Here is a 25,376-nt window from a genome sequence, read left to right as displayed (position 1 = left end):
TAGCAGTGCGGAAAACAGATGATTGCCTTGCAAGGTTATGTCGATATAGGACTTGTTTTACTGTGGATATAGATACTTGTCTACCTGTTTCCTTCAGCATCTTCACATGGTCCTTTGCTGTTGTTCTGGGGTAGATTTGCACTTTTCACACCAAACTACATTCATCTCTAGGAGACCGAATGTGTCTCCTTCCTGAGCGTTATGATGGTTGTGTGTTGGTGTTTATACTTGCGTACTATTGTTTGTACAGATGAACGTGGTAACTTCAGCCATTTGGAAATTTCTCCCAAGAATGAACATGATTTGTGGAGGTCCACAATTTTTTTTCTGAGGTCTTGGCTGATTTCTTTTGATTTTCCCATGATGTTAAGCAAAGAGGCACTGTGGTTGAAGGTAGGCCTTAAAATACATCCACAGGTACACCTCCAATTCAGTACACCTCCTGTCAGAAGCTAATTGTCTAAAGGCTTGACATCATTTTCTGGAATTTTCCAAGGCACAGTTACCTTGGTGTATGTAAACTTTTGACCCACTGGAATTGTGATATAGTCAGTTAAAAGTGAAACAATCTGTGTAAACAATTGTTGGAAAAATTATTCATGTCACGCACAAAGTAGATGTCCTAAAAGACTTGCCAAAACTACAGTTTGCTAATATTAAATCTGTGGAGTGGTTATTTTTTACATTTTTTTTTGTTAAAATCTGTATCGGCCAAAATATTGTAGTATTGCATTGCTAATTTAAACATGTATCAAACATATAAGAGAGACCACAAAATACAACTGTCCTTGTGAGTTACTGAAAAGTATTTGGCTGTTCTAAAGTGGTATCCTAAAAAAGTCGTCTTTATATATCACTAGATTTCTGTTGGAAATAAATACGCTACAAAATTATTATCCATGCAATCTACACACCGGCGTCTGCTAGCTAGTCCCACCCACAGTGAACTCATTGGTCCAAAATCTGCCCCTGGTAATTGTACAATTAAACAGCAAATATTTTCAGGGGTGTGTTTCCCGTACAACAACATAACTCACTGCTAAACTAACCTAGTTTGATGCATCATTGGAGAAATTAACTAGCTAGTCACGACTGTTTCCCAACACCCCAGTAACTATGTTGCACATCCATTGTATAAACCACACTGGTTCAAGAACATAGAGCTGTCATTAATGACGTTACGCAGGAAGTGGAGTAATAACTTCCGCAAATATTAAATTATAAAATCTCATTTACACGTACACCAGAAAGCCGGTAAATGCAAGAGAGCTGTTGAAGACAGGAAAACTGCGTGCACTGTGTAATGCGACAGAGAGATATGCTGCAATAGTGGGATTTCCCTCAACATTGGACTTCGGTGTTCCCTGAACACTCTTGAGCCCATACGCACATGCACACTTCAGAATGAAAGATATCTATGGAATGAAAGATATAGAAGCCTCAGTGAGGTGAAAGAATGTCCACACAGCAAAGGAACAAGAAACTTACTTCTAACCACAGGTAAAGAGCTGTAGTTCCAACCACACAGCTGGGTGATGCTGTTTGCGAATGCTCGTTGGCACTATGGTTTGGGGAAACACCAAATCGTTGAACTATGCTGGTAACGATGGAACTTGCGACCATAGTTTGCTAACGATGCTTTTGGGAAATGCCCCCTATTTGGCTGTGATAGTGCTACATCATTTCTCTATCCCTAATCTCATTTGAAGTATCCCTTAGTTCATATGAAGGATGTTGTTCCAGGATCACGTTCAACTTGGCAAAATCACGTTCACTGTATAGACAACCTGTTGCAGGGCGACGTAACATCAGTCACTTCCTGTGTAGACGTGTGTAATACGTCATAAGATGTCAACTGTGTATTATTGTGATTTCTCTGCTAGCTCTTCATTCATGTCTGTTGTTTTCTTGTTTTAGATTCCAGCTCCAGAGCAGCTGTTGGTTCCAGTAAAGCTCAAGTAGATGACTGGTGGAAGATTCCTAACACTTCCTCTAGCGAACCCACTGCTAGCATGAATGCTAATGGATGCCCAACACAATGAACATCCACTACACACTTTAAAAGCACACACGGACATGATCTGTTTCTCTAAATTGAATTTGTGGCACAGCATAGTCCTTGGAGTGCACTAGTTCCAGCTCACAGCATTAAATGTGTCCCGATGTAAAAGCAATCTCCAGCAATAACTTGCAGGTCAAAGCCATATTGATCTTGTGAACTCATGCTGTTAGGATATAAGAACTTAAGAATTATTTTATGACTAAAACTGAACTCATCTTTACCACTGGAACAGCACTGAGCATGGCTTCTAGTGAATACTTTAACCAGTGTACACCAAGAACTACAAACTATATATGTTTTATTTTTGTGTTGGCTTTTTGTCTCTGTCTGCAAGTTTTATGTAAATAAAGTCAGTGTTTTGAAACAGAATAATTTGCATTCAGTCTTTGAGTGGTTTATATATTGTGCACACAGCACCAGAAAGTCATCGTGTTTTGAATGCTAAATGCAATAGTTCATACAGTTTGCCTTATGAAAAAGAGTGACAACAACCGCATTCCGCCTGATCTCATGAAAATAACATGACTGTGATGACATTTTTGCAAAAGCATATTATGTCCTTCATTACAGTTATCGTGGGAGTATTGAGGTGAAATGTCCACTGTGTGGTGCTAAAAGAGAGTTAAATGTTTTGCCAAACAAATGATATTTTTAAGGTTAAAGGAATTTTCCGGGTTTCAATACAAGTTAAGCTCAGTCGACAGCATTTGTGGCATAATGTCGATTACCACAAACATTTATTTCAACTTGTCCCTTCTGGGTTACAGCGGGCACTTACAATGGAAGTGAATGGGGCCAGTCTGTAATTTTCAAATACACAGTTTTAAAAGTATAGCCACAAGACTTAACAAGCGTGTTAAAGTTATTAAAGTGTCATAAAATCGCTTGCTAACCTTTTCTGTGTAAAGTTATATCCAGTTTTACAACTTCGTTGCCATGATGACATAACGCTGTGAACCCTTAAACCCTAAAATGACCATAAAATTAATTTAAACAATTGTTACAGCGCAAATAGCACACAAGTTTTAAAAGAATAATTGATTTAAGTGCTTTTATAAAATTATAAATTTCACATTTCTACCTTTTTAAACCCTACAAAAATTGGCCCAATTACCATTGTAATTATTATTATTATTATTATTATTTTTAAGAACTGGAGAGACTAGTCGAAATTAATATCTGTGCTAATCGGCATTATGACACAAATGCTATCGATTGAGCTTAACTTGTATTAAACCTGGAATATTTATTTTAAGGGGAAATATATGGATTTGATTTTCAGGGGCATTTTTACCTTTATGAGGGCATTTATTTATTTATTTATTTTTTATATGGAGGGCCAAATTACTCAAAAGTAAATCATGAAATGTTTAAATAAATCCTTAAATACATAATGAAATCTTAAAAAAAAAAAAAAAAAAAAAAAAAAAAAATCAGAATAAATGAGAAAAAAAAATATGCTCCTTGTATTTCATTTTAGCATTAGTTTGTATCCATTTTCATTTTAGCATCGTTTAGGGTGATTTATGTATTAATTTATTTTTCATTTAAACATGAGCTATAATTCTAAAATAACTAGTTCTATAACAGAATATTAAGAACTATTGATGAAAAAATTTTACAAACAAAAAAGAATTCATTGCAGGCTCTTCTTTTTTTTTTTTTTTTTTTTCTCGGAGGCATTTCTGCCGCAAGCCCCCCTTAATTTCTTAATATGATGTCTCAGATGTACTGCTGCATAATAGAGTAAATCTAATATGAATTCTGTGAGTGGGCTTTACTTTTTACTCTCAAATTTAGCTTTTTTCTAGTTTTGTGTCGCATCGATCGCGATGCTGATGCGTCATCACGGCAGTCGTGTGAGTTTTGCTGGGAGCGTCAGTCTCGCGCACATCACTTCAGTCTTAACCTGCGCGCGTTCACATGAGCGAAGCGGCGCGTCTCTCAGCGGCGGTGCTGACGCATATTTACGTACTAGGAGGGAATTCTTGGAAAAATTGACCAAAAGTCTTTTTTTATTAACTTTATTTTGGACACAATTTCTCTGTGAAAGATCAGAGACGCGATGCAACAGCAGCCCGCGCCGCAGACGCACGCGGAGAACGCGTATGCCGCAGGTGAGTTCATCAGTAATAACACTCCATATTATAGTTATTACAGCAACTGATAATTAAATATGTTGTAACTTGGTACAATTTATTAATAACGACAGCACTGGTGAACGAATCAGTAGTTTGATGTTTTGGTGCATTACACTTTCCATTTTTGTTGCTTAATGAATTGTTTTGTGTTTTAATAAATGTTTTAAAATAACAATTTTTGTACCTGGGCAATAACTTAAAAAAATAGTCAAGACTTTAAAGGAAAAGTTCACCCAAAAATGAAAAATTCTCTCGTCATTTTCTCACCCTCGTGCCATCCCAGATGTGAGTATGACTTACTTTCTTCTGCAGAGCACAAACAAAGATTTTTAGAAGAATATTTCAGCTCTGTACAATGCAAGTGAATGGTGATCAGAACTTTGAAGCTCCAAAAAGCACATAAAGGCAGCATAGAAGCAATCCATTTGACTAGTGGTTTAATCTATATCTTCAGAAGCAATATTATAGGTATGTGGGTGAGAAACAGATCAATATTTAAGTCCTTTTTTACATTAAATCTCCACTTTTACTTTTTGGCGATTCACATTATTTGCATTTTTCATGTATATCACCACCTAATCATTGGGGCTGGTAAAAGTTGGAGATTTATTGTTAAAAGGACTTCAAATTTGATGAAGTATTGAGCAAATTTTAATTTTAGGGTGAACTAATCCTTTAAGGATTGTGGCAAAATTTACTTTCCAAGTATTCAGCGAAAAAGTAAATATTAACGAAGTAAAAAGTGTGACAAATAGTCCTTCATTCCTATGTGATAGAAAGTGTATTTTGTTGTAACTGGTCACTATTTCTTTTCAGGTTTTTACCATTTTTAATCACCTTTGAGATTGTTTTTCAGTTCAGTTGTTCATCTTGCTTGTGCAGTTCACTTCAATAGTCCTATTATAACAGTAAAAAATATTCCATGTAGTTGTTGGATTAATATTAGCTCATAAAAACGGCAAGCATAATCATTTTAAAATAATTTTATTTGAAGTGTTGCATGCCATTCTTTAAGATTTTATTTTATCATATAGGGCATTTATCTAAATATATTCACTGGTGAATCTGTGTGTGTATTGTCTTGATGTACAGTATGTGTCTGTATGTGTATGTGTAGATCAGTATGGAAAGCGTCGCCGGACGGCTCTCTGGTGCTCTGTCGCTCTGTTCGGACTCTCAGTTCTGGCTCTGGTGATCGGACTGCTGTGTGCCACTCAAACTGATAATGTGGCCGTGTCCGGATACTATCCTGGCATAATAGTGAGTGACACTCACCTCATGCCAACAGAAATGGAAGTTTAATCACTGTAATTAACTCTTTGTTTTGTCCTCTCAGTTCATACAACAGTGTTTCTGCCTTACAATGACTCATTAGCAAGGGCGTAGCCAGGAAATTACTTTTGGGTGGGCCTCAATAAAAATGGATGGGCCAAGTTTTCACCCAAAATTTTTTTAAGCACATTTTCTTTAACAGAGAAGCGGCGCATTCAAACATTTCTTTCAAAATTTCAGAAATCAGCATTTATGCATTTTTTAAACTATTTTCTTATAATGTATTTGAAGTCAAAGAATCTATAATATTTTAGTTGTGCCTGGGTCTAATTTGGGTGGGTACAGGCCCACCCCGGCCCACCCTTGGCTACGCCACTGTTCGTTAGTGACTTTTCAGCTGTCACAGAAACGCAAACAGACATACATACTGTGTATGCACATAATTCATGTTTTAGATGGATTCTACAAAAATATAATTTCGGAAATATATGGAACCCAAGTAATGAACTTAATAAATAATTGAGTTACTGTAATCTGATTACAATAATTTAAAATGTAATGTTACACTATCTGATTTAAAGTATTTATATTACAGTAACTAATACCTTTGTAATCAGATTACATACTTCCAGTGTTTGGTTTTTTCTGTGAAAAGTAACTGTTCTGTTTTTAATTGTAGTTGAGTTTTGGAGCATTCTTGGGTGTCGTTGGACTGAATCTGGTGGAGAATCGGCGACCGATGGTGAGTAAAAACTTTAAATCACAGTCTGATCTCACAAAATTGACGTGATCGTGGTAAAACATTTTGCAAAATTAAATTTATTACACGTTTTGATGCAGTTTCCCAGTGAACTGTCCAGCAGGGGGCACCAAAAGTGAGCAAAATGGTGTTGTAATCAGAAAAGGTTTGTTTAAGGTGAATATTAGATGGTGGTTTTAATTAGTAAAATGTACCTCTCTAACCTAACTTCAACCTAAAACTAACCAATAGTTTCCTAAAAGCAAATGAGAGGTGAACAAAACAGACATCCTTACCCTTAACCAACATCTAAACCTAACAGATAGTGTTCTGAAAGCAAATGTGACACGATAAACACGTTCTGAATTAACCACGTCTTTTCGTATCACTTTTTGACACTTTTGTCTCACCTATTGGCGTGCATGTTTGGCTGGGCTTGAACCATGACCTTCTGAGTTCAAAGTCCAACACTGTATCAGGTGAGCTACCACGCAAGTTAATCAAGTTGGAGTAAGTGTGTAAATGTAGGTGAGTCTGTAGTACAGGCATTAAAATGTGTAGTTTTTCACATGATGCGTTATAGTACAAGTGTTTCGATATCATAACATAGCAGTGTGTAAGTAATAGTGCGAAAAATAAAATAATTGATATCTTTATGAAGACATCAGCTGCTGTAGTCGTGATTTGTGTGAAAGTGAATAAATGCACCGTTGTTGTAGCACCTCAAATGTTAATTTCACCAGGAAACTGCAACAAAACATAAAACGTGTTGGTATAGTAACATAAATTCTATGTGACTAGGTTGTAAAACCAGCTTACATCTGTTAGAGAATGAGCATTTTGGAATATTTCAGCAACCTGGCCAAATCTTCCCTCTAATAAGCGACATAATGGCTCTTGTCAATACAATTACATTAGAGGATTGTATATTTTTGTCCCTCTATGATACATTTCAGATTATGTTACACTGAAATGTTAAGCATCAAACTACGTTTTACCTGGGAACACATGGAAACACTATCTGCTGATCGATAAATATCAATCACTGATTGGTCATGAGGTCAGTAATGCTGAAACTGATTGGCTGATGGCTCAGGTGAAGCTTTGGCATGAATTAGATTAGCATTGATGATTGGATGATGGAAATGTCCCAGTAGAAGACTGCTGGGCTCCAGTCGCTGTGTCCCGTCTTCAGTCAAAGTCCTGATCAACTCTCACAGCTAAACTGACAACAACAGCACTGTTAGGTGAATGTCACAAAAACATGTTGAGCAAGGTCACATTTCACTGAGAAGCTCAGTTTATACAAGTGGAAATGTTTCAACAGCAGTGTATGTCCAGAATCAACATGTTTCTTCACTCACACACTGATGTCTGGATCATGTATTAATGATGCTGTAACCTGATTACCTGCTCAATGGATCATCTGCTCCTCTGTTGTCACAAACAGGGTCTAAAATTAACTTTTCGCCACCATTGGCGAGTGAACTGAGAAAATGTACGACCCGTTAATCGTTTTTACGACTATGAAGCTGTTTTTTGTATTGTTAATATTAAATATATGCAGAGGTGGAAAGTGGCGCGAGACACACTGATGGTGCGCACTCTATACATGTATTCAATAACTCACAAGATGATATCTGATGAAACCGTATGTGAACGCACACAACCCAACTGTTGCCAGTGGTGACTAGATGTTAAATTATTGTCACAATCAATTATTTTTGGTCGCATTTGCAACCGTTTTAGTCGCAGTCTGGAGCCCTGGATATTGCATTATATTAGTTTTGTACAGTATGTTAATTTAATAGCCAAAATACTTGGACATACGTGAATGAGAATAAACCTGAAATAGGAATGTGTTTGTCACAATGCACATTATGTAGTTTAGAGATGATGTAGAGACATTTAGAATGTTACAAATTGATATTCTGTTTAAATACATGTTGTATTCTTAACATTTTATGTTTGTCCAAGAATCCTCTTGCAGCAATACAGGTCTTTGGCATTTAGAAGCTGCTAGTTTAGGACCTGTGAGGAGTCTGTTTCTCAAACTAGAGACTGTGATTTACTTGTCTTTTTGTTGTGCATCTGGCTGTCCACTTCCCACTCTATCCTGGTTAGAGATTATTTTTTTAAAACAGTAATGCATGGAATAGCCTTCATCTCTCTAAAACAATAGACTTCAGGAGAAAATAGAATTTCAAGAGAAACGTGTTTTATTTGCCTATTTTTAAAACCATTTTTTTTTTTTTTTTATAAACAATTTGACTTGCAAGTGTAAATCAACTTGTAAAAACTCAATACCTCAGCAAAAACACCCACGGTATTGTGAGTTCCGCATGGTAGCGCAACCATTTTCAATTGTTCTAATAATAAGAACATTTTCTTGAGTACCAAATTAGCACTTTAGAATGCTTTTGTAAGGAATAGGTGACACAGTATGTTTGCCATCACGGGTAAAGAAAAAGTTTAATAAATATCACTTAAAACAATTATTTGAAACCGTAATAATAATTGGCAATTAATGATTTTGACAGTATTTTTGATCAATTTAATGCATCCTTGGTGAAAAGAAGCACAAGTTTCTTTCATGAACAAAAATGTGAGGGGGGTGGGGGCCTGGGTAGCTCAGTGAGTAAAGACGCTGACTAACACCCCTGGAGTCGAGTTCGAATCCAGGGCATGCTGAGTGACTCCAGCCAGGTCCCCTAAGCAACCAAATTGGCCCAGTTGCTAGGGAGGGTAGAGTCACATGGGGTAACCTCCTCATGGTCGCTATAATGTGGTTCGCTCTCGGTGGGGTGCTTGATGAGTTGTGCGTGAATGCCGCAGAGAGGGGGGTGAAGCCTCCACACGCACTATGTCTCCGCGGTAATGTGCTCAACAAGCTACATGATAAGATGCGCATGCTTTTACTTAAGTAACAAAAATCAGTACTCTTTCCACCACTGAATATATGCCATTGAGATGGATGTGAATGCTAATGAAAAGATTATTACAGGTATTATAGACCCTCTTGATTTAAATCATGTATTATAATGCAATTCTTAATAAACTTAAAGGTCAGTTGGCAATTTAGTTTTTTTTATTCACCAAATCCGTGTTTCACTCAACCTGGTCTCGTAGAATCACGATACCTACATTTATACAAAATTATTTTTATGTAGCTTTCTGTACGTATCACGGCAGTTTCATGGTGAAATGAACACTGGAGGCGCTACAACAACATTGACTTTTTCAGAAATCACGAGTAAAATGGCAGATTATTTTTCATAAACACCTTATGGCATTTAAACACTTACTATAGCACATGACTCATTTTAACATTTGCATTACAGAACCAACTACATTTACAAGCTTGTTTGTGCTTATCAAATTGCACAGTAACTCAACTGATTGTGCATTGCACTTGTGATGTAAATTACTGGGATATGAGTCCTGAAGAGCACGCAAGTCAACACGTGAGATGAAAGTGTCATAGAAGCATCATAAAACAACGTGGTTGCTTCAGCATTTATTTATTTTTTCTTCTTTTATGAAATTATCGGTTAGGTTTAGGTAGGAAGGTAGGTTCTGTTGATTTAAAACTCGATAGAGCATTAACCTTAAATCCTCATCTTTGGGAGAAAATATTACTTGCTTTTAGCGCCACTCAGTGGACATTTCACCTTTGAACTGCAGAGATGAATGTAATGAACCTCAAAATGTCATTTTGCACAAATGTCACATTAGTTACGTAATTTCCATTCAGGCGGGGTTTACTCACATTTGGGTTTGGTTGTTTTGAACGTCATGGTTACTGGTGTAACCTCCGTTCCCTGATGGAGGGAACGAGACGTTGGTGTCGATGTAGTGACACTAGGGGTCACTCTTGGGAGCCCGAGACACCTCTGGTCTTTGATAAAAAGCCAATGAAAATTGGCGAGTGGTATTTGCATGCCACTCCCCCGAACATACGGGTATAAAAGGAGCTGGTATGCAACCACTCATTCAGGTTTTACGCTGAGGAGCCGATATAGGGTCCGGCCATTTCAGCGGGTAGTTCAGCGTTGTGGCAGGAGGGACCAACGTCTCGTTCCCTCCATCAGGGAACGGAGGTTACACCAGTAACCATGACGTTCCCTATCTGTCACTCACTCGACGTTGGTGTCGATGTAGTGACACTAGGGGTCCCTATACAAAACGCCACAAGGCTGAACTGTGTTACGTGAACTGGCGGTGTGTGGTGGGCAGACTTGCTGTGTGCCTCATAGCCAGCGCACCAGGTCGACACGTAACCTCCCCCAACACAGTTATGAGTGTCGAACGGCCCTACTTGGGGACAAGTCGACTACCCAAAGATAGAGACGGGCTTAACCCAGTCGTGGCCTCTTTTCCCCTTCTCTTTTTCCACTCCCTAAAAAGAAGGGGGATTATCCGACTGGGCCGCCAGGTCTAGTCGGGGGGTGTCCCTCCCAAGGGGAGGACACCGCGGAGACCACACCTCGCCCCAAGAGGGGGGGATATTTAAGTGGAAGAATACATCACATGGTCTTTCCAACCATGTGGAGAGCCTTCAAGGTAGATCCTGCCCAATGGGGGAGGAGGTACTACAACATGGAGACTGGGGCAGAGGGGCTCTGCCCAAGGAAGACGCCGTTTGCCAGCAGGGAAACGAGCTAGCGGAAGATATAGATCGCATGGGGTTAGCCTTACAGGGAACCGCCACATGCGGAGCACCTACCCCAGCACCGGGCTCTTAGCGCGTGTACTGGGCCGGCAGTGAGTTTCTCCGAAGACTCGACTGCCACAGGGCTCGGAGGAAATCAACCAGGGAACAACTTTTGTGAACACTACTGGGAATTAGCAGTGCACGTCTTCAGCTCAAAAGGAGGTGGGAGGCGCTAAGTGCAAGCGATACACCCGGCCGGCTATCCCGGGCTTATCCGCTTGTGTTGCGTGCCACTACCTGGGACGAAACCGGTTCCACCCGGAGGTTGTAGAACCTTGCAAAGGTGTTGGGTGTTGCCCAGCTCGCTGCTCTACAAATGTCTGTTAGAGAGGCACCTCTGGCCAGGGCCCAAGAAGCCGCTACACCCCTGGTAGAATGGGCCCGTAGCCCTACCGGGGGCGGCATGTCTTGGGCGAGATATGCCATAGATATGGCATCAACGAGCCAGTGGGCGATCCTCTGCTTGGAGACAGCGCTTCCTTTCCGCTGTGCACCGAAGCAGACAAAGAGCTGCTCAGAGAGTCTAAAGCTCTGCGTGCGATCCAAATAGATGCGTAAAGCGCGCACCGGACACAGCAACGCCAGGGCTGGGTCTGCCTCCTCCTGGGGCAGCGCTTGCAGGTTCACCACCTGGTCCCTAAAAGGAGTGGTGGGAACCTTGGGCACATAGCCCGGTCGGGGTCTCAGGATCACGTGAGAATAACCCGGACCGAACTCTAGGCACGTTTTGCTGATAGAGAACGCTTGCAGGTCACCTACCCTCTTGATGGAAGTGAGCGCAGTCAGGAGGACAGTCTTCAGGGAGAGTGCCTTCAGCTCGACTGACTGCAAAGGCTCAAAGGGGGCTCTCTGTAGGCCCTGAAGAACTACGGAGAGGTCCCATGAGGGAACGAAGAGCGGTCTGGAGGGATTCAGCCTCCTAGCGCCTCTTAGGAACCTGATGATCAGATCGTGCTTCCCTAAGGACTTACCATCAACTGCGTCGTGGTGTGCTGCTATGGCAGCAACGTACACCTTCAAGGTGGAAGGGGACAGCCTCCCTTCCAACCTCTCCTGCAGGAAGGAAAGCACTGATCCGACTGCGCATCTCTGGGGGTCTTCGTGTCGAGAAGAACACCACTTAGCGAACAGAGACCACTTCAAGGCATACAGGCGCCTCGTAGAGGGGGCCCAAGCCTGAGTGATCGTGTCTACCACCGCGGGTGGTAGGCCACCTAGGTCTTCCGCGTCCCGTCCAGGGGCCAGACATGGAGATTCCAGAGGTCTGGGCGCGGGTGCCAGAGGGTGCCCCGTCCCTGAGAAAGAAGGTCCTTCCTCAGGGGAATTTGCCAGGGGGGAGCTGTCGCGAGGAGCGTGAGGTCCGAGAACCATGTCTGGGCGGGCCAGTAGGGCGCTACCAGGATGACCTGCTCCTCGTCCTCCCTGACTTTGCACAGTGTCTGTGCAAGTAGGCTCACTGGGGGAAATGCGTATTTGCGAATGCCAGGGGGCCAGCTGTGTGCCAATGCGTCTATGCCGAGAGGAGCCTCGGTGAGGGCGTACCAGAGCGGGCAGTGGGAGGATTCCTGGGAGGCGAACAGGTCCACCTGAGCCTGACCGAATCGACTCCAAATCAGCTGGACCACCTGGGGGTGGAGTCTCCACTCTCCCCTGCGGGGAACCTGCCGTGACAGCGCGTCCGCTGTAACGTTGAGGTTGCCCGGGATATGAGTGGCTCGCAGCGACTTGAGGTGCTGCTGACTCCAGAGGAGGAGACGGCGGGCGAGTTGTGACATACAGCGGGAGCGCAGACCGCCTTGGCGGTTGACATATGCTACCGCTGCCGTGCTGTCTGTCCGAACTAGCACGTGCTTGCCCTGGATCAACGGCCGGAACCTCCGCAGGGCGAGCAGAATTGCCAGTAACTCGAGGCAGTTGATGTGCCAACGCAGCCGCGGACCCGTCCAGAGGCCAGTGGCTGCGTGCCCGTTGCAAACAGCGCCCCAGCCCGTCTTGGAGGCGTCTGTCGTGACCACGATGCGCCTGGAGACCAGTTCTAGAGGAACACCTGCTCGTAGAAACGAGAGGTCGGTCCAAGGGCTGAAAAGACGGTGACAGACCGGTGTAATGGCCACGCGGTGTGTCCCGTGGCGCCATGCCCGTCTCGGGACTCGAGTCTGGAGCCAGTGCTGAAGCGGCCTCATATGCATCAACCCGAGCGGGGTGGCCACCGCCGAGGATGCCATATGCCCCAGGAGCCTCTGAAAAAGTTTCAGTGGAACCGCTGTCTTCTGTTTGAACGCCTTCAAACAGGCCAGCACCGACTGGGCGCGCTCGTTCGTAAGGCGCGCCGTCAGAGAGACTGAGTCCAACTCCAAACCGAGAAAAGAGATGCTCTGAACCGGGAGGAGCTTGCTCTTTTCCCAGTTGACCCGAAGCCCTAGTCGGCTGAGGTGCGAGAGCACCAGGTCCCTGTGTGCGCATAACACGTCTCGAGAGTGAGCTAAGATTAGCCAGTCGTCGAGATAATTGAGAATGCGAATGCCTACCTCCCTTAACGGGGCAAGGGCAGCCTCTGCGATCTTCGTAAAGACGCGAGGAGACAGGGACAGGCCGAAAGGGAGGACTTTGTACTGATACGCCCGACCCTCGAACGCGAACCGCAGGAAGGGTCTGTGTCGAGGAAGGATCGAGACGTGAAAGTACGCGTCCTTCAGGTCTACCGCCGCGAACCAATCCTGATGCCGGACGCTCGCTAAAATGCGTCTTTGCGTCAGCATCTTGAACGGGAGTCTGTGTAAAGCCCGGTTCAGTACTCGCAGGTCCAAGATTGGCCGCAACCCACCGCCTTTCTTCGGTACGATGAAGTAGGGGCTGTAAAACCCTTTCTTTACCTCGGCTGGAGGGACAGGTTCTATCGCGCCCTTCCGTAGGAGGGTAGCGATTTCCGCGCGCAGAGTAACAGCGTTTTCGCCCTTGACGAAGGTGAAGTGAGTACCGCTGAACCTGGGCGGGCGCCTGGCGAACTGAATCGCGTAGCCGAGTCGGACGGTCCGGATCAACCACCGTGACGGATTGGGAAGTGCAAGCCATGCGTCCAAATTCCGTGCGAGGGGAACCAAGGGGACAACGTCGTCGGACGTACCGGCAGGTGGGGCCTCGCGGCGGGGCGGAGCGCGAGGTGCCACAGCACGTCGTGGCCGTGCTGAGTCTAGGGACATCGAAGCACTTACCTGGCTCCTTGTGACCACCCCCGGAACAGCCTGGGACGGGGGAGGAAGAGGCCTGTCCTCGCGACCCATGGAGGCTGTCACATCGGGGGTGGATTTGTGCCACAGCTGGGCGCTCAGGGGCGAAAAGGGCACCGCTGGAGCGCCAATCCTGCAAGATAAAGCCCGTGGACGGTAGTCGTGGTGACGACCGTACACAGCGGGTATGTGACCCAGGGAGGAAGGAAGCCGCTCTTTTGTTGAACTGTTGGGTACCGCAGCCACTTGGGCGTACGGCGAAATCAAACGAAAAGGCAACAAAAGATTTTCCCCCCGGCCCTCCACCGGGGGATGGAGTGGTCTTTCTACCAGCTCCAGGTGAGTAGGTTCCCTCGTCCCTGGGTTGTCCGTCTCAGGGGCGCCTCGAAGACCTCCGTGGGTTCTTCGGTGCCGGCTGAGAGACGGGTGGCGTCGGCTTCCTGCGGTGGGCTCCACGCCGGGGCCGGGCCGGAGGGGCGGGCTGTGGCAGAGCCGGTGCAGTCACCGCAGGGGGACGCCCTTGGCGACGAGCAGAGCAGACGGGGTGCGGGGTCTTGAGCCGCGCCGGGGCAGGATGTGCCGGATTGCCTCCGTCTGCTGCTTTACCGTCGAGAACTGCTGGGCAAAGTCCTCAACGGTGTCGCCAAATAGGCCCGCCTGGGAAATGGGGGCAGCAATGAACCGTGTCTTGTCGGCCTCGCCCATCTCGACCAGGTTGAGCCACAGGTGGCGCTCCTGGACCACTAGTGTGGCCATCGTCCGCCCAAGAGACCGCGCTGTGACCTTCGTCGCCCGGAGGGCGAGGTCGGTCGCCGAGCGCAGTTCCTGCATCAAATCTGGGGCGGAACTACCCTCGTGCAGTTCTTTCAGTGCCTTGGCTTGGTGGACCTGCAGGAGAGCCATGGCGTGCAGGGCAGAGGCGGCTTGTCCAGCAGCGCTGTAGGCCTTGGCCGTCAGGGACGACGTGAGCCTACAGGGCTTGGAGGGGAGCTTAGGGCGTCCACGCCAGGTGGCGGCGCTCTGCGGGCATAAGTGCACTGCGAGCGCCTTATCCACCGGGGGAATCGCCGTATAGCCCCTGGCCGCCCCGCCATCGAGGGTAGTGAGAGCGGGGGAACTGCGGAGTCGGGTTCGGGCAGTAAAAGGTGCCTCCCACGACTTCGTCAGCTCCTCATGCACCTCCGGGAAGAATGGCACTGGAGCGGGGCGCGGCCTGTCTGAGCGGCGCTGCGAGCCCAGAAACCAATCATCAAGCCGCGAGGGTTCAGGGGAGAGCGGAGGGTTCCACTCTAGCCCGACGCTCGCGGCCGCCCGGGAAAGCATGTCCGTCATTTCGGCGTCGGCCTGTAACTGGGCGACCGTCCCCGAAGGGGGAAGCCCAGCTGAGGCTTCTGCGTCCGACTGGACAAGCCTGCGACTGCGAACTCATCCGGAAGCCCGACTGGGGCAGACGAGCGTGCTGGGGAATGGGAGGTCCGCGGGGGGATACCCGGCGGAGGCGATCCCATTGAGGTCCCCAAATCGCCCCCAGCGCCAGCCGCGCTGACCTCAAACCCGTACGTAGGAGGACCAAGGCGGGGAGCCGCTGGGGTGGCTTGCTTTCTTACAAAAGCAAGCCGCGACCGCAACGTTGCCATGGTCATGTTCTCGCAGTGAGAACATGAGCCATTCATAAACGCTGCCTCCGTGTGGGTCGCGCCCAGACACGAAAGACAGCGATCATGACCATCCGAAGTTGAGAGAAATCGACCGCAACCAGGAATAACACACGAACGGAAAGGCATCTTTAAAAAGACGCGTCTTTAAAAAGACGTACAGTGTGTGCGCTCTTTTAGAGAAATATATACTCTTTTAGAGGGGAAAAATGCTCTTTCAGAAAATATACTCTCTAGTTTTTCTGCCGAAGCGCCCAGGGGCGTTCTCTGCAGTGCACCAGTGCAGAGGAGGGAGAAGCCGCTGAAATGCGCCGTCAGATCCAGCAGAGGTGAATGAACAGTGCTATTCAGCTCAATAAGCATGACCGTTCGGCTCCGAAGAGAAAATCTGAATGAGTGGTTGCATACCAGCTCCTTTTATACCCGTATGTTCGGGGGAGTGGCATGCAAATACCACTCGCCAATTTTCATTGGCTTTTTATCAAAGACCAGAGGTGTCTCGGGCTCCCAAGAGTGACCCCTAGTGTCACTACATCGACACCAACGTCGAGTGAGTGACAGATAGGGAACCCTGATGGTCACAAGCTTTTGACTGTTTATACCGTTGTTTCACCTCAGTGTAGCATTCTGTATACAGACACAGTTTCTTTTATACAGACTGATATTGCTGTTATGATGCAGGAAAGTTGTGGTGCTGTAGGTAAACATGGCAACCTGTGCTGGGTGCGTTAAGATGTCTGTGTGGGACTTAGGGTTATGTTGTGTCACGGGCGCTCGTCCCAGTACAGCCTTTAAAATTTAATGAACGTGCTGCTGGCACATGCACAGGTGCGATGGCCATAACTAAACACACACACACTTACATAAAGCATGCACAAAGTACACACACTCATTCACAAAATTAACTTATATAGTCACATACTCCATTTGACAAGATAGTTCTGTACACACATCTGACGCACAAATACACAACTTCCCCTGCACACAAACACATAGTAAAGTGAGACGAGCCGCTCAGGTGAACACATTAATGCGCATTAGCCCATATCACACTGCAGCTTCAGGTTCCATTTCCTGTGCATCACTGAAGACAGAGTACAGTGACCTCTGACCCCTGCGTTCCTCACAGGAAGTGACCAGAACATTGTTGTTGTAGAGTTTAGAGGTCAAATGCTGCAGAGTTATGATTGTATTAACATTGAATTCAAAGATAATGAGATTTCACAAAATATACATCCATGACCTTCATCCTTTTAGAGAACAAAATCTGTAACAAACTCCATACCTTGTGTACAGTTTGTTAGACAACAGACAACTCAAAACTGGTTCAATATTTTTTATAAAAATACCTAGTGCACATAGTCATTCCGAAATAATAAATATATAATAAATGGAAAAAATCTGAATGGTCCTATATGTAGGCATCATTTTCTATTCTGCAAAGAATATACAGTTGAAGTCAGAAGTTTACATACACTTAGGTTGAAGTCATTAAAACTCATTTTTTAACCACTCCACAGATTTCATATTAGCAAACTATAGTTTTGGCAAGTTGTTTAGGACATCTACTTTGTGCATGACACAAGTAATTTTTCCAACAATTGTTTACAGGCAGATTGTTTCACTTTTAATTGATATATCACAATTCCAGTGGGTCAGAAGTTTACATACACCACGTTAACTGTGCCTTTAAGCAGCAAGGAAGAAGCCACTGCTCCAAAACCACCATAAAAAAGCCAGACTACAGTTTGCAAGTGCACATGGGGACAAAGATCTTACTTTTTGGAGAAATGTACTCTGGTCTGATGAAACAAAAATTGAACTGTTTTGCTATAATGACCATTGTTATGTTTGAAGGAAAAAGAGTGAAGCTTGCAAGCCGAAGAACACCATCCCAACCGTGAAGCATGGTGGTGGCAGCATCATATTGTGGAGGTGCTTTGCTGCAGGAGGGACTTGTGCACTTCACAAAATAGATGGCATCATGAGGAAGGAAAATTTGGGCATACTGAAGCAACATCTCAAGATATCAGCCAGGAAGTTAAAGCACGTTCACAAATGGGTCTTCCAAATGGACAATGACCCCAAGCATACCTCCAAAGTTGTGGCAAAATGGCTCTTGGAGTGGATTGGATTGGAGTGGCCATCACAAAGCCCTGACCTCAATCTGATAGAAAAATTTTGGGAAGAACTGAAAAAGCATGTGCGAGCAAGTAGGCCTACAAACCTGACTCAGTTACACCAGTTCTGTCTGGAGGAATGGGCCAAAATTCCAGCAACTTATGGTGAGAAGCTTGTGGAAGGCTACCCAAAAGGTTTGACCCAAGTTAAATAATTTAAAGACAATGCTACCAAATACTAACAAAGTGTATGTAACGTCTGACCCAACTGGGAATGTGATGAAAGATATAAAAGCTGAAATAAATCATTCTCTCTACTATTATTCTGACATTTCACATTCTTAAAATAAAGTAGTGATCCTAACTGACCTAAAACTAACCTAATGTTTTCTACGATTAAATGTCAGGAATTGTGAAAAACTGAGTTTAAATGTATTTGGCTAAAGTGTATGTAAACTTCTGACTCCAACTGTATATATATTATATATATATATACAGTTGTGCTCAAAAGTTTGCATACCCTGGCACAAATTGTGAAATTTTGGCATTGATTTTGAAAATATGACTGATCATGCAATTTTTCCAGTGCAGCCTGTATTTCTCCTGAGGTTACCTGTGGGTTTTTCTTTGTATCCTGAACAATTCTTCTGGCAGTTGTGGCTGAAATCTTTCTTGGTCTACCTGACCTTGGCTTGGTATCAAGAGATCCCCAAATTTTCCACTTCTTAATAAGTGATTGAACAGTACTGACTGCATTTTCAAGGGTTTGGATATCTTTTTATATCCTTTTCGATCTTTATAAAGTTCCATTACCTTGTTACACAGGTCTTTTGACAGTTCTTTTCTGCTCCCCATGGCTCAGTATCTAGCCTGCTCAGTGCATCCACGTGAGAGCTAACAAACTCATTGACTATTTATACACAGACACTAATTGCAATTTAAAAAGCCACAGGTGTGGGAAATTAACCTTTAATTGCCATTTAAACCTGTGTGTGTCACCTTGTGTGTCTGTAACAAGGCCAAACATTCAAGGGTATGTAAACTTTTGATTAGGGCCATTTGGGTGATTTCTGTTATCATTATAATTTAAAAAGGAGCCAAACAACTATGTGATAATAAATGGCTTCATATGATCACTAACCTTAAATAAAAGACAAAAAAAAGTTTTTTTGCATGACCAGTCATATTTTCAAAATCAATGCCAAAATTTCACAAGGGTAGGGTATGCAAACTTTTGAGCACAACTGTATATATATTGATTTCGGGTTAAATATTGCCAGGACATTTTCTTGACAGGTTTCATGAGAATCACCTGATCAGTGTAGTCTGATATGCACTGACTCTTATGAGCTGGTTTGTTTTAATGAATCTGTTAAAGAATCTGAGTTAGCAGTTCAAATCAGTCAAATGATTCATTAAATCAGTTGAATCGGTTACTGCAGTAACATCTGACTCATTCATTTAATGAAGTCATTACTTTTGTCCTATACAACTGAACTAAGAACTGACTAGTTGTTCATTTGGTGATGTGTAGTTTAAGATACACATTTACAACATAGTTTTGTAAAAAACAAAAAATAAATTGTTTTGATATCAAAAATTTCATTTCTTCTTGATATAAAAAAAAATTCATTATATCAGAAATGGAATTTCAAGTAGTAAATGATGTCATTATTGATATCTGTGTATTATTGAACTGCATTTTCACTAGTTTAATTTTACAATGATTTGTCATTCACTCCTATTCAAAACGCAATTAGGAAATAATAATAAATAGTTAAGATATAGGTAGGACTAAAATTGTTGTAATGCTGCTTATTGAGTCAGAATATATTCACAAAATAAGATTCATAAATCATAATATAGTTCACACTCACAAAATTAAATTAATATTTTCATAAAATTGTATTCTCAAATGCATTATACAATTTACATTTACAAATTACGTTCCACAAATGCATAACCACATTCACAAAATGCGATTTACAGTAGTTAGACACTGTGGTGGTGGGGGTGTTGTTGAGCGCCAGTTTGTGAATGGAGAGTGAGATCAGGAGATGAGAACGGTAAGGATCATCACCTGGCAATGATTGTCTCTAACAGCTCATTGCAGTGAGAGTGGAGACAGTCTTTAAGAGCGAGCCAGACGCCAGTAAGATGGAGAGAGTTACGAGACACAAGCCGAAAGAGACTGTTAATTTGTGTCCACTGAAAAGCTCGTTTTGAAGTGTGTCCGCTGAAAAGTGTGAATTTTAACTGTGAAAATAAACCTAGTGGGCGGTCTGGTTAATTCCACTGCTGTCCGGTGAAGCCCAACTCGCGGCACAGCAGTTACCAGCGGAGAACCTCCTGGTGTATGCCGACTTGAGAAAAGCCATCCTGCAATGGGTCGGCCGGACGCCCGAGCAGCAGTGCCAGCGCTTCCACTCCATGACCATTGGTGAGCACGGCCACCTGTTTGCCTTTGCCCAACAGCTCCGGGACGCCTGCCGGAGGTGGTTGCTGGCTGAGTAACACAACGTCGGAGTTGTCATCGATCTGGTGGTACTGGAGCAGTTCATTGCTCGACTTCCGAGAGGGACGGTGGAGTGGGTCCAGTGCCACCGCCCGGTGTCGCTCCAAACGAGCTGGCAAGCCCTGAGATCCTTCTATCTCTTGCTCTCATTCTCTTGTCTCCCCTCCTCCCCCTGCTTTCCGTCCTGTTCCTCCTCCCTGGAAACGGGGAGGAGCCCCTCCCATACCGGCTCCTCGACTCCGGTGATTGCACTACCTGCCGATTTCCCCTGCTGCTCTCCACTCTCACTCCCAGGGTGGTGGACCCGCTATCACGGGCACGGAGCCTGGGCCGGTCTGTTGGAGCTGCGGGGAGCAGTGGAGGTGGGAACATTAGTTTGGGTCCCCGACGCACCGCAGGTGCCCCTGATCGAGCTGGGACATACCGCATACCTGTGAGTAAGGGGGGTACATACCAGGCCTTGGTGGATTCGGGTTGCAGCCAAACCTCCATCCTTCAGTGCCTGGTTCAAGATGAGGCTTTGGGTGCTAGTACAAGGTTAAGGTAAGGTGTGTGCATGGGGATATCCACGATTATCCTGTAGTGACGGTGGCGATTCAATTTCGGGGACAAAAGCATAGTATCAAGGCTACGGTTAATTCTCGCCTCACCCATCCACTAATTTTATGCACAAATTGGCCAGCGTTTTCCACGTTATTAAGGGAAATTTGTGCGGATGGGTCCTGTAACAGCGTTTCGGTGTGGGATTTGTGATGTGCTGGCTGGCTGGGGAGGCGGAGCCGGGGCCATCTATGTCAGTTCCACATCAGTTCCACGTCAGGATGATGAAAGGGAGGGGGAAGTCTCGGATTCCACAGCCCTTAGAGGATTTCCAGTAGGGGATTTCCCTCTGGACCAGATGCGAGACAAGACTCTTAGGCATGCCTTCGACCAAGTAAGAGTGATTGGTGGTCACTATCTTCAGCCAGACATTGCACTCGCCTATCTGTACTTTTCTGTTATAAATGACCGGTTGTATCGAGTGATGCAGGACGCTCAGACAAAGGAAGATACAACCCAGTTATTGATACCGAAGAACCGACGGGAAATGTTATTCCAGAAGGCTCATTATAATCCGATGGCGGGTCACTTAGGGCAGGGAAAGACACTGAAGCATCAAATGACCCATTTCTATTGGCCGGGCATTTGTAGAGATGTTCGCAGATGGTGTGCGGCATGCCATGAATGCCAGCTGGTGAATCCGCCGGCCACCTCAAGAGTGCCTTTGCGCCCGCTTCCTTTGATCGAGGTCCCCTTCGATAGAATTGGTATGGACCTCGTCAGGCCATTAGAGCGGATGGCACGGGGGCATCGCTTTGTGTTGGTTCTGGTGGACTACACCACTTGATATCCAAAAGCAGTGCCTTTGCACAACATCTCAGCATGTAGTGTTGCAGAGGCACTCTTCAAAATTATCTCCCGAGTATGGATTTATAAAACAATCCTCACTGATCAAGACACTACTTTTATGTCACGTACACTACGCAAGCTGTGTGAATTATTGGGCATTAAATCGATTCGGACAAGCGTGTAACACCCGCAAACAGTGGTCGAACGGTGTAATAAAACCCTGAAAAACTTTTTTTTAAGTTTGTGCATGAAGATGCTCGGAATTGGGGTAAGTGGCTTGAACCCCTGTTATTCGCAGTGCGAGAGGTCCCACAAGCCTCCATGGGGTTCTCCCCATTTGAATTATTGTATGGTGTGTCTTTGATGTCATGAGGGAAAATTGGGAGGAGGGACCTTCAAACGGCAAAAAAAGAAAATCAATACATTCTTGACCTGAGAGCAAAACTCCACACATTGGGGCAACTGTCACAGGAGAATTTGCTACAGGCTCAAGAATGTCAGACCCAGCCGTAGAACAGGGGAGCTCGGCTACAGGAATTTACACAGGGAGATAAAGTCCTTGTATTATTACCCACATCAAGCACTAAATTGCTCACATAGTGGCAAGGGCCCTTTGAGGTCACACGACGAGTCTGGGAAATCAAATGTGGAGACTGGCTTTAAGAGCGAGCCAAACGCCAGTGAGATGGAGAGTTAAGAGACATAAGCAGAAAGAGACGGTGTTAATTTGTGTTTTGAAATGTGTCCGCTGAAATGCGTGAATTTTGAGTGTAAAAATAAACAGACCATTTGAGTTTGATTCGCAATCTCCCGCTTCCTCCTTTTCCCTAACTGTGAATGAACATTGTTACAGACACATTCACAGCATAGTTTTGTTTTATACTAAATGCTACTTTGATATATATATATATATATATATATATATATATATATATATATATATATATATATATATATATACACTGCCAGTCAAAAGTTTTGAAACACTCATTCTTTATTACAATTTTTTTTTCTTCACATTTCAGAATAATAGTAAAGACATCAAAACTATGGAAATAACATAAATGGAACTATGGGAATTATGTTGTGACTAAACAAAATCCAAAATAAATCAAAACTGCGTTATATTTTAGCATCTTCAAAGTAGTCACCTTTTGCCTAGAATTTGCAGAAATGTACTCTTGACATTTTCTCAACCAACTTCTCGAGGTATCTCCCTGGGATGCTTTTTAAACAGTATTTAATAAGTTCCCATCTATGCTTTTCTTTATTATTTGGTCCAAGTCATCAATTTCAAAAACTTTTTTTAATTACATTTTAGTTTTATAATGAAATAAATTAATATGGTGGCACAATTATATTTTTGTCTACAAAACTAATTTCAAACATTTAAGCGTACGCCTTCAGATCAAAAGATTTTTAAGATCATGAGAAACATTTCAGTCAAGTGTTTCAAACCTTTTGACCGGTAGTGTATATATATATATATATATATATATATATATATATATATATATATATATATTTGTCTGGCATTTTGGCTTTAGTACATAGGTTGTAATAAATGTTACTTTGATTAAAAACAAAAAAATTAATAAATAAATGATCACCAAAATTAAAATTGGTTTTACTTAGTGTTTTTGTATGTAGTTTTCATTTATTTGCATTATTATTTGCAGTATAGTGAATTGTTAGGGGCCAGAGAAGTGCTTCCTCAGTAGTGCTAAAAAAATCGTCAATGGATTTAAAAGCAGAATCGTTAAAATTCCTCACAAGTCCCTCCAGCTGAGTCAGGTCAGTGCTGACACTTTCATGTGCGTCGTAATCAGTGTTATCTCTGCATTTATATGTCGTATTTCAGCGGCTGGTGTCCTTCTCTTCACCTTGTATCTCCAGTGCTGTTCTGTCCAGGTGTAATCGTTTCACCTCAGACCTTCTCGCTCTCAGCGCTGATTAAATAAATGACCAGTCTACTACAGTCACCCTTGATGTTTAAAAACCGTTGCGTAACATTCACTGCACTTTTACTCGAGTTTTCACTGAACTCAGAAATGATATAAAACAGTTTGATGGGCTTTGATTCCTCAATTGCTTTGATGCTGTGGGATTGTAATGCATATCATTATCTTAGCATGAAACTACATTTTGATGTCAAAAGCAGAGAATAACCTAAGGATTTCAGATCTCATGTAAACACAGTTTTCTTGCGTTGTTGGATTTTTTTTTTAATAAGCTGATTTTTAGTAGATATCAGCCTATTGGTGTGCATGTGAACATGCTCATTGTTAATTAACTCAGTCAACCCATGGGTGCAATTAGTTAGTGGACTTACTACTGAGCTCGAGTGGTTGCAACCAGAGACACAGTGTTGAGTTGCTGGAGACACATACATGTTTAACGTGTTCTGAGTTTGTCAGTTGGACATCCTGTTAACGGTCTTATAAAACAACAAGTGTTTTCAAGCGCACCTAAAAGACTCCTACTTCTGACTACAAGATAGTTCATCATTATTATAACTGCTTATGCATTCAAACTGCAAACTAAATACAGAAGTGACCAAAACTAATCAAATTAAGCTTAGCTCTTGTGTTATATCAGTGGTTAAGAATAACTAAATGCATCTGCATCACTTTTACACAACCTGTACGATTTATTAATGCACAGTATTCAACTTTATTTGCATACACAATAAAAAGTACAAAGGGCTAGTCATTTGTTTACATTAGTTGACTATGAACTATGTCATAAACAACAGCTTAATTTTACTGAAATACAGCTCTAAAATTAAAATAGGTTTGTATTATTTATCAAAAATAATTTACTAGCATCTATTACAGAGCTTCCTTTCTTAATCTTTGATTAAATAGTGAATTCTGTTTTCCACTTGTTAAATTAAACTTCACTTGGTTATTCATGTGCATTTATCTCCATTATATCCATTTTCAAATGAGAAACATGTAACATTTTAAGCTAAGACATAGCTTTTACAACAGTAATATTATTAATATTGTAATAAAATTTTATATAATTTATATAAATTATTAAATTATATTATTGAATAAACAAATAAATCAATAACTTTTTAAGCATTGTGAAAAAATTATTCAAAAAACTTTTTTTGTTGTCATAGGCTAATGACTATTAATTTTATAATTTTTTCAAAAAGCATAAATAAAGTAAACATTTGAAATCTGTTCTGCATATTGGTATTCGGACTTTATCATATCTTTATCATATTAATTTCGGTATATCTCAGATTTTTTAGTTCTACTTTGAATTTTCACTTGTTAAATATATGGGTCATTGACAAATAAGGATGTCCAATGTGATAAAAATGTGGAAAAAAAAAAGTTTAAACAATATCAATTATTCAAAATATAATATTTGTGTTCAATTTTATTTTTTGAAAAACATAACATTTTCCAAAAAAAAAAAAAAGGAAAGAAAAGAAAAAAGAATGACTTTAAAAATGTTATGTGGAGTAACCATTAAGGCATTAAAATGTTTTTCTTGCACCTTGAATAAATGAGATCGTTAATTTA

The 25,376-nt window shown here is 42.9% G+C and overlaps 2 protein-coding genes across 2 annotated transcripts in view; both read left to right on the top strand.

The window, feature by feature from the left end:
* LOC127445107 (centromere-associated protein E-like) overlaps positions 1-2,410 on the top strand; it is a 62,304-nt gene extending 59,894 nt beyond the window's left edge. The window contains exon 52 of the mRNA XM_051704904.1: positions 1,918-2,410. Within this exon, the coding sequence (XP_051560864.1) occupies positions 1,918-2,042 (125 nt within the window). The 3' untranslated portion in view covers positions 2,043-2,410. The remainder of the gene's footprint in view (positions 1-1,917) is intronic.
* Positions 2,411-4,127: 1,717 nt separating this feature from the next.
* Positions 4,128-25,376, top strand: part of LOC127445573 (transmembrane protein 255B-like) — a 47,603-nt gene continuing 26,354 nt past the window's right edge. The window contains exons 1-3 of the mRNA XM_051705719.1: positions 4,128-4,179; positions 5,321-5,463; positions 6,155-6,217. Coding sequence (XP_051561679.1) covers positions 4,128-4,179; positions 5,321-5,463; positions 6,155-6,217 — 258 coding nt within the window. The remainder of the gene's footprint in view (positions 4,180-5,320; positions 5,464-6,154; positions 6,218-25,376) is intronic.

This window comes from Myxocyprinus asiaticus, chromosome 8 (assembly GCF_019703515.2).
Source record: "Myxocyprinus asiaticus isolate MX2 ecotype Aquarium Trade chromosome 8, UBuf_Myxa_2, whole genome shotgun sequence".
In the NCBI taxonomy this organism is placed as follows: Eukaryota; Metazoa; Chordata; class Actinopteri; order Cypriniformes; family Catostomidae; genus Myxocyprinus; species Myxocyprinus asiaticus.
This window is presented reverse-complemented; position numbering and strand designations above follow the sequence as displayed.